Source organism: Lycium barbarum, chromosome 3, assembly GCF_019175385.1.
Source record: "Lycium barbarum isolate Lr01 chromosome 3, ASM1917538v2, whole genome shotgun sequence".
NCBI classification, from domain to species: Eukaryota; Viridiplantae; Streptophyta; class Magnoliopsida; order Solanales; family Solanaceae; genus Lycium; species Lycium barbarum.
Window position 1 is genome coordinate 115,635,636 of NC_083339.1, and position 9,743 is coordinate 115,645,378.

At 36.5% G+C, this 9,743-nt stretch overlaps 1 protein-coding gene across 1 annotated transcript; it reads left to right on the top strand.

Moving 5' to 3' along the window:
• Positions 1 to 934: 934 nt before the first annotated feature.
• On the top strand, positions 935 to 7,701 carry LOC132631918 (signal peptide peptidase-like 1). Its single transcript, XM_060347657.1, has 4 exons — positions 935 to 1,120; positions 1,441 to 2,421; positions 4,851 to 5,072; positions 7,385 to 7,701. Exons 2-4 carry the CDS (start codon positions 1,624 to 1,626, stop codon positions 7,499 to 7,501), a joined length of 1,137 nt encoding a protein of 378 aa, XP_060203640.1. The 5' UTR covers positions 935 to 1,120; positions 1,441 to 1,623; the 3' UTR covers positions 7,502 to 7,701.
• The last annotated feature ends 2,042 nt before the right edge of the window (positions 7,702 to 9,743 follow it).

A 9,743-nucleotide genomic window follows, 5' to 3' on the forward strand; every position in this document is an offset into this window, starting at 1 on the left:
CCATGGAAGTCACACTATAAATAGGGCATATCCCACTCCTTTGTAAGGGTTGGCTTCTTCATCTTCCTAGAACACTTGTAATAGAAAAACATATATGCAATCTCTCTCTCAATATCTAATCCGGCCAAGGATACTTGTTTCCATTTATATTGTGTTTCTTCCATCAAGTATTCAACATTGTTCATAAACGTTTATATTCATAGTAAATTGTCATCATTAGCCGTTTTATCGAAGAATCCTCACATACATATTTTCTCTATCTAATATACATCAAGATCCAAGCACATATCCTATACTCACTTATAAATTTAATTGGTTATCCAAAATCGGGGTAAACAATGTTAACACAAAACTGGAAAAAAAATATTCAGTAAGGTAAAATATCAATCATATCTTTTAAAATATTTAAAAATAAATATGTACTTTAAAATTGATTATTATAAATTTTCACTTAAAGAAAATATTTTTAGCATAGCAAAATATTCAGAAAAATTGGAAGGAAATTAAAAACTTTGGCCAGTGTGAGTGAAATTGGCTTTTACAGGGCCATATGTCATGAGTAGATGACCCCACCGTTTGTGAGGAAGCGGGGTCTTGACCTGTTACAATTTAAATAGAAAAAAATAGAGTAATTTTGTTTTCATATCTCTTAGTATTTGTAAAAATTAATAAAACTAAAAAAGAGATCCATTTCTCCCACCGTTTGCTAAGAGCCGTTTGGATTGGCTTATAAGTTGCTTATAAACTGTTTTCAGCTTTTTTAGTGTTTGGCTGGCCAGCTTAAAATCATTGTGTGCTTAAAATAAGCTCAAAAAAATAATTAGACCCATTTAACTTAGCTTATCTAAAATAGCTTATAAGTAAAAAAAATAAATAAAAAAAATTAGACCATTCAACTTATTTTTTTTTATTTTATAATCTACCAACAGCGCAGGCATAAGCCATCCAAACAGGCTCTAAAGATATTCTGATTCATTCACTATAGCAAAGCAATTAGGCAGCCACGCTGATACACTGAATCCTTCATAAATCAGACATGGCTTCTCTTTGCTGTTGAAACTCGCTCTCGTCTGTGGTGGCCTGGGCTATTTTGGGTTCGGTCAAATTCTTTAAGTCCAAGGTGAGTCATAAAATTCACTCTTAATAAAACCCCTAATTTCCATATTTTTGTGATTTAATTCATTGCATTTTGATATTTATTATCGTCTGTTGCTGAGTATTAGTTGACTGTGTAGAGTATGACTTTATTGATGTAACGAAAAGTATAGCTGTCGGTACCGATTGCTTGTAATTTGATAAAGTTCATGAAGCTATATAAATTAAACACTTTGATAACAAGGTAAATCAAAGAATTTTTGCGAATTATTACTGCCATATAGTCCTTAACTTTCTGGCACTAGCCCGAAAAAGTTTGATCAGTTTAGTTCTTTGTCATTTCAGGTTGTTTGAATTTGAACACGATTGGTCAAGGTAAAGAGCAACATCTATACAGTGGAAGGAAAGGAAGTAGACGAAACAGTAGGTGCACGAGTTTATGTAACAAAGACAAGTGCTTGATTTTAATTACGTCCGAAAGGAAGTGTTTGTAGGCAGCACTAAGAAAAGTATACAACTTTGTTAAGAATGGAGTCTTTATGGAAGTTAGTGTATTTGCTTGAACCGGCACCCATTGCTCTTATTTTGACTGCAATAGCAGTGTCATATGCATCCGCATTTCGGGCTCTAAACTATGGCAAAGAAATGGAGCGAAATCGTGATTGGTCTGAAGCATCAATCACGTTAGACAGGTCTCAGGCTCTTATGATCCCGATAGTGAGCTCTTGCAGCTTGCTTTTGATGTTCTATTTGTTCTCTTCTGTCTCACAGGTCCTCACTGTGTTTACTGCAGTTGCCTCGGCATCATCTCTTTACTTTTGCCTGTTCCCTTATATTGCCCAAATCAAGTCCCGGTTTGGCTTAGCTGACCCTTTTGTATCTCGATGTTGTTCCAAGCCGTTTACTAGGATCCAAGGGCTTTTGACGTTGCTATGCGTTGGCACGGTAATAGCGTGGCTTGTCTCTGGGCATTGGGTACTCAATAATTTGTTGGGCATCTCTCTTTGTATTGCTTTCGTGAGCCATGTTCGCCTTCCTAACATTAAGATATGTGCAATGCTCCTTGTCTGCTTGTTTGTGTATGACATATTCTGGGTTTTCTATTCCGAGAGATTCTTTGGTGCCAATGTCATGGTGTCTGTAGCAACCCAGCAAGCATCCAATCCTGTACACACGGTGGCGAATAGTTTGAGCCTTCCTGGAGTGCAGATGATAACCAAAAAACTCGAGTTGCCTGTCAAGATTGTGTTCCCCAGAAATTTACTGGGTGGTGTAGTGCCTGGATATGCTGCTGCTGACTTCATGATGCTGGGTCTTGGTGACATGGTAAATATGTTTTCCTATTTGTGAAATAAGTACAAGGTTCAGTCAATGTCTCCCTTTATACTCTTCTTGTTTGCATCTTAATTTTGTCCGCGTAAAAATATTTAGAGGGTTAGACATAACATGGGACACTTCACTTTTTCTCAATGTGATGAAGTTGTCCTTCATTCTTGGTTGTTTGGGGGACCCTGCCCACCCCTAATGCAAAGGAAATGAAAAGAAAAAGGGAACAAAAAGAAAGAGTTGACATGTGACTTTAGTTTTCTCTAGTCTCAGCAGCTGACTTTGCCATAATCTGATGATGTTCCTGTCTTTGCTTGAATAACTTTCACAATAAGGTATGCACTTTTTTGTTTGTCTGATCTGATTTGTAGTTCTTCTGGACAGAGGAGTTCTGAACCAAATATAGTCTGATAATGAATTTCCTAAATTTGGAAGGGGAGCCTTGGAGCAACGGTAAAGTTGTTTTCGCATGACCTATAGGTCACGGTTCGAGCCGTGGAAGCAGTCACTAATGCTTGCATTAGGGTAGGCTGTCTATAGCACACTAACGCCGGATGTTTTGTGCACCGGCCTGCCGGATGAATTTCCTAAATGATTCTTTATAGTTTATTGTGATTCTGTGACCAAGAATCCTTAGAAAGCTAACAAGTTCCTACTTGAATACAATCAATTCTCTACCCCATCTGTTACTAATTATAATAAGTTCATCTTCTCTTGTCACTTTCTTGCTAGCTCAAGCATTAACTCTTCTCACATGCAACTTAAGCATCAGGACACAACTGCTGCACCGCTACTGCTTTTTTTAACAAAAGTGCTGCTGTTAGACAACCTAGTTAAAAAGGGATTTGCTTATTGATGTTTGGAATTCCTGTAAGATCTCTGCTAAAAGATATCAGTAGCTGAACCATATTCAGGCACTAAGTTTCATATTCTGACTGTAATTGCTCTTCTTTCACTCGCTCAAGAATGTAGTGTTAAAGTAAACTGGGGAAAAAGACGATTTTGTGTAGTCGAACCATGCATTGCAGTTAGAGAAAGTCTAGATGTGTTGGGTTGTATGATGAGCAGATGGACTTTTTCCACGTTAGGGTAAGCTACAGGAGTATAGCTCACCCAAAGGTTTATCAAGGATGTGGGATGCATATGAGTGGTAACTGCTTAGAGCACTGGGAATTTCATATATATTTCTGTTAGTTAAGTGAATCTTTTGGGTGTAAGCAAGAGAATCAAGAGTGATGATCTGTGTTTCAGGCAGGGCTTTGATAACGGCTCTGAGGTGGCAAGTTTTGACTCAGTTCTTAGCGTTGTTGGCTATATTTACCTTCTTCCTCATTGTTGCCATCTTTTCATGTTTCCTTGATTATAAGTAAATATTTTTGGAAACAGCCTCTCTGCCTCCAGGAGGTAGGGGTAAGGTCTGCGTACACTAAATCCCACCGGGTATGTTGTGGTTCTTGTTGTTATTTTTAGTTAGTTATAAGTAAATAAACTTATTCTTAACTTTTTTACTCTTCCCTACTTCATTTTCTTTTCATTTTATTATTTAGGGTGGGTGGAAGAGGGGGTTCAAATTTTACCACCACTACTTAGGAGATCAATTTAAGATAAAGAACCTGAAGACAGTTTCTACTGGTTTTATTTATGCAAATGCATGTTTTGATTAGGTAATATATGCAAATGCATTCTATGTTATCTCACATGTGCCCGGAAGGGTTCTTCAAAAAGAAATAGAAGAAAGAATGTATCAAAAAAGCAAATACTCACTTTTTCCTATAGTCTATAATACACATTCAGCATTGACATAGTTTGATCGGCTAATTGAATTATATATTACATTTTCTAGCAATGAAAAGTATGAAAGTAGAAGTTTGTAAATTTGATCTAATAGCGAATACGTCACTAATTCTGAGTAACTAATTAATTTCTTAATTGTGAAAGTTATATAGTATTATGACCCCCAAATGAAAATTCTGTCATATAATTTAGAATAAGATCAGTATTAAAATTTATCCCTAATCCTACTGTGTCTATGCAATCTTCACCACCAAACACAGATTACAGGTTTTCCTGGTAATGATTGTGTTTGTGCAAAGATACTTTATACTGACAGCAAACAAAAAGTGAATCACGCTTAACATGGAAAAACCCTAACAAAAACTCTTCTTTTTTCCAGTTCCTGGATTTTTTTTGCGCTTCTGCTGGCAATTGTTCCAAAGATAGTATCTAACATCCCATGTTCAGGATCTATGGCTGACTGCATCTACATGTGATATGTGTTTCCATTATTAAGTGTTATATGAATACAAAATAAAATAAAGATCTTTACAGATTCACTTGTTTGTGATTAGTCCTACACGATGTGATGCTGCCTTTACTCTGTTAAACAATTTGACGTGGACTAAGCTTTCATTTGTTTTATGTGTTTTCAGGCTATTCCTTCTATGCTTTTAGCATTGGTTCTCTGTTTTGACCATAGAAAGAGCAGGGACTCTGAAAACATCTTGGATATACCACTTCCAAAGGAGGATATATCATCTCCAAAGGGATTTAAGTACATATGGTATGCCCTATCAGGATATTCATTTGGACTAGTTACTGCCTTAGCAGCTGGTATTTTGACTCACTCGCCACAACCAGCACTTCTATACCTGGTAGGTTATTTTTGCATGAAGCTCAACACCCCTCCCAGTCACTGCTGCAGGTCTTCTTTATTTTGTGGGTTTTTAAGAGTCAACTAAGTAACACAATCCATGGTCCCTACGGCTGTGTTAGTGTCGGACTGAGACATAAAGGTACACGGTTTCGAGATTTGAAGTGATTTTTTAACAGTAGAGGTTTTCTAAATTTAATACTTATTGTAAACGACCCTACATGTATCTGATCAAAATAAGAAGACTCCCCACACTCGCCAAGCCAATATGAGTATACGCAATACCAAAGGCTTTATCCAAACTAGTTGGTATCAGCTAGATGGGACCATTTCTTCCATCTTATTACGTTCTTAGCTATGTCCACATTGATTCCGGGATAGAATAGGTATATCAAGACAAATTCGCTCCATCTGTATTAGGTCTACCCATCCCTTTACTTTAAATTTTCTTCACTTCAGTGATGATCATATTGTCTCATCTACTGAGTGGTGCATCGGGAGGTCTATGTGGAACATATCGAATTATCACAAGGCCTTTCTCTTAGTTTATCCTATACATGTGCTACCTTGACCCTTTGTCGGAGGTGGTCATTTCTAATATTGTCTAATTATATGCCGGTGCATCTATTTTGTCATCCACATTTCTATGACATTCATATCGTGGGTAAATGATGAGCCTCAACATTCAGATTTCACTTCCATATGACATTCTATTCTCACAACCTATGTTGCTCGGACTCTTCAAAAATATCAACGAGTGCGTGTCGGATTCTCTAAAAGTAGTGTATTTTTGGAGAATCCGACACGGGTGCAGCATCGAATGTGAAGAGTCCCCGCAACTTAGCTCACAACTATTCTGTACAATTTGCCTTTATCTTTTTAAGGTATCTTTCTACTGCATAACACTTAGTAATACTCTTCATTTAAGTCATCATATTTTGATTTTATATATTACATCTTCATTATCATGCCATTCTCCTAAAATTCTGAGCTTAGATATCAGAATTATTAACTTTTAGGCATTACAGTTCCATTTGACCTAATATCATTTTCATTCTTCTCATGGGGGCTAAGTCTTGTAGTGCATATAATTTGTCACACTACCATCCTAAAACCCGTGGCCTCTAGAGTGTCTCTCTATATTTCCACTTTTTAGCTGACTCCCTTGATAGTTTCATCAATTGGCACATAATCACTGACAAATAGTGTACATCGTGGAACATCATTCTCTATATTATTGGTTTGGTTCAACCATACAAGAGTGAATGCATATTAGCTCAAGGCAGATCTCTGGTAGACCCACGTTTATTAGAAACTCTTTTAAATTTAGCGCATTATTTACACACGTGTGATTGCTCTTTCGCACATGTCTCTTTATGCATTTATATATTGTAAGAATTCTATTTTGCTGGAGCACTAACCATAGAAATTTTCATGACACTCTATCATATGTTATCTCTTGGTCAACAAATGTTACCTGGAACTTTATCAATATATATATATATATATGTTACCTGGAGATTTTTATTCCTTTTAAACTTTCATGTATCTTCTAGCAAATTTGTTGCTGATATACTAGGCATAAAATCAAGGTAAGGCTGCGTACAATAGACCCTTGATTTTTAACTGCTAATGTTAAATTTCTTTTAGCTTGGTTTAAACATCGGATGCTGGTAAGTTTTTAAGTCTGTGCATTTGGAGGTCTACCTAAATGTGCACTTAGATCAATGTATTCGTATCTTGCAAATTTTAATTTTGTTGCGTTACCAAATCCAAAAGCATCAAGGTGGTGTCCGACCGGTGTGAATGTGGGAATGTGGGACTCTTACATGCTGTCTAGGATTTGGTCCCGTGCCTTTTAAAGGAAGATTTTACATCGTACATACGATATCCAAAAGATACTGGGTTGGTGTTTAAAGTCCAGGAGTGTGTTAGTCTAGGATGTGCATGAGCCACTTTAGGACCTGAGTGATATTTCATGCTTGCATGAGCAGATTGATCTGCTGTGAATTTCCTTATTTCCTACATCAATTCACACCATATTTTATAACGTTGGTAAACTCAGTTCGTTGTTGATGTATTAATTTTACTAGCCGGAGACTGGTTTTTACTCTACAACTCTGAAAGTGAAAAGATATTTAAATGCGTCTAGAACTTGTAACAAATTTTTAGTAGTTTAATCATGTCTTCATGTCTTTTTATAAATACTTCTTGAGGATCTCCTCTTATGGTGGTTTAAGAAGTTCTGTTCCCACAACAAGCATGATCTGATCTGTTCCCAACTCATTTACTTCCCACCTTTGACTAAAATAGGTACCGTCAACTTTGGGGCCGATAGTTGTCATTTCATGGATGAGAAAGGAGCTAGCTGAGCTGTGGGAAGGGTCACCATCAAGCATAAATGAGAAATCTTATTTTACAGAAGTCTGAGCCCTTGCATTCCTCGCATGAAGCTTCATCTAGGGAGGGCGAGTCGAAACCTGTAAATTTACTTGGGATAATTCAGCCCCATCTGTTGGATACAATTTGTTAGACCTTAAAGTCTTGCGTATATTTACAAGGCTGCCAGTCTTGAGACAGCAACGAGCCTTGAACTTATATTTCAATTACAAATGCTAATATTTCTATTACTGGAGTTGCATTGTCTTTATTCCTCCCCTTTCCCCAATCTCTTCTAGGAAAACTGGTAGTACTATTTTAGAAGTAGAGGTGGAGACTGGAGCCAACCATTTTCTTCTCTTCCTCTATGGTCCATAAGAGTTTCACCAGATACTGTTACCTTTATTGGGGATTCATAATAGCTTACTAACTACATTAACAGCATTATAGCAGCATTTGTGCTTTAATCCTCATGGTGGTGGCTCTGTTTGTAATGGTAATACACCGAGTAGATATTAGGTTTTGGACAGACCTAGAAATTCTTTAGAAAGAACTCAAAGAATACTCGACATATCTTCCAAAGTCATCCATATCCCATATTCATCAGCAGAAGAATGTAAAACAAAAAATAGCGACACATTTTATCCTATGTTTTTTGGAGTTAAAAATCACATTCTATTAGGAATACTAAGTTAAGTTAGAGATTTTTTTTTATGTCCATATGTACCATGCAGTTAGCTGAACGTCGAGTGTGATCAATAGCAGTAAAGCAAATACCAGAGTCGATGGCATGATTTGCACCCTGATCGAACCTTCTATAATAGTCATACTTCTCGGATAAAATCTGCAACACCGCCATAAAGCTTTGATGCTAGTCTATTTTTACATGGGACATTTATGCACACATTCAAATATATACACTAGAATTTGAGGCTGCACCATTTTATTTCATGGTCAATTAGCTGCACATTCCCTAAATGGAGCAACTTACTGAGGAGGCTGTGACGAGATATATTTCTTTTGTTTTGAAAAGGAAAAATTTGGGAAACATTCAACTTTGTTGGAAATAATAATTCAAAATTGTAAGAAACTAAAATTGATTTGGATTTGGTATTTTCAATCATGTCTAATTAGGATTTATAGTCAAATTAGTATAGGAATAGGTTTTCCTATTTTGAGTTAAAGTAGGTTTTATCCTATTATAAATAAGACTGCTGCTATTTATTTTATGTTGTGGAGATTGTAAAGAGTATTCAGAGACTCAAAGAGTTTATCAATAGAATATTTTCCTTCAAATTGGTATCAGAGCTTTTACGATCCTAATTGAAAATCAAAGAGCTTCCGTTGCCGGCGGACGGCTATGACTCATATATGTCGCCCGTCTGGCCAATGATGATGATGTTGCAAACGTCAGGCTAATGATATGCATGAAAAACAATCATGCTGAGAAGGACTATCAAACTATTGCAAGTTTAAAGAGGTGCAAGAAAATATGCACAAGAGGAACAAACTGTCTTCTCTAGAAGTCAAAGAAGTGGGTTTAAAAAAAATTGGGTGTTAACGAGAAAGTGCATCAACAAGTTGAAATGTTGGAGAGAAAGTGCTCCAACGATTGTGAAGGTTGAAGAGAAAGTGCTTCAACAATTGAAGGTTGGTGAGAAAGTGCATCAACAAAATTGGAATGTTGGAGAGAAAGTTGTTACGTCCCGTATTTTTTATACATTGGGACAACCCGGATTAATTATGATAATTTAAGGCCAAGATTATTCCGGGATTTGAAGTCGGGACTTTTGACCATTTGATTTTATTTTGAGATATAAGTTATGTATGAAATTGATGGCATTGAACACTTAGAAAAAATTGGGACCACAATTCATAAATTTGGAATTAAAAATGTTGTGCAAAAAAAAAAAATCCCTTGGTGGCCATGTAAATGGGAATTGGTCCCACACATTGTGTGGCCAATTTTAATTGGTCCAACACATTGTGTGGGCCAAGACACTTGGAGATATTTGTGGGACTTAAAAAGATGACCATAAGTCATCTTCTTGTCATTTAACACTTAGAGAAAACAAGACTTTGAGAGCTCCCTTCACCCCTACTGTTTCGGCCACACCACAAGAAAAAACAAATCAATTTCTAGCTCTTCTAAAAATACTTCTTTGGTATAGACCCACTATATTGAAGTCCCTAAGTAGCGTGGAAGTATCGTTTGGGTCATCCAACCATTAGTAGTGCCCATTTGCAAACCCTAGCTATTGATGGAAGTGAAGAACAAAGGTAAGATTTCATC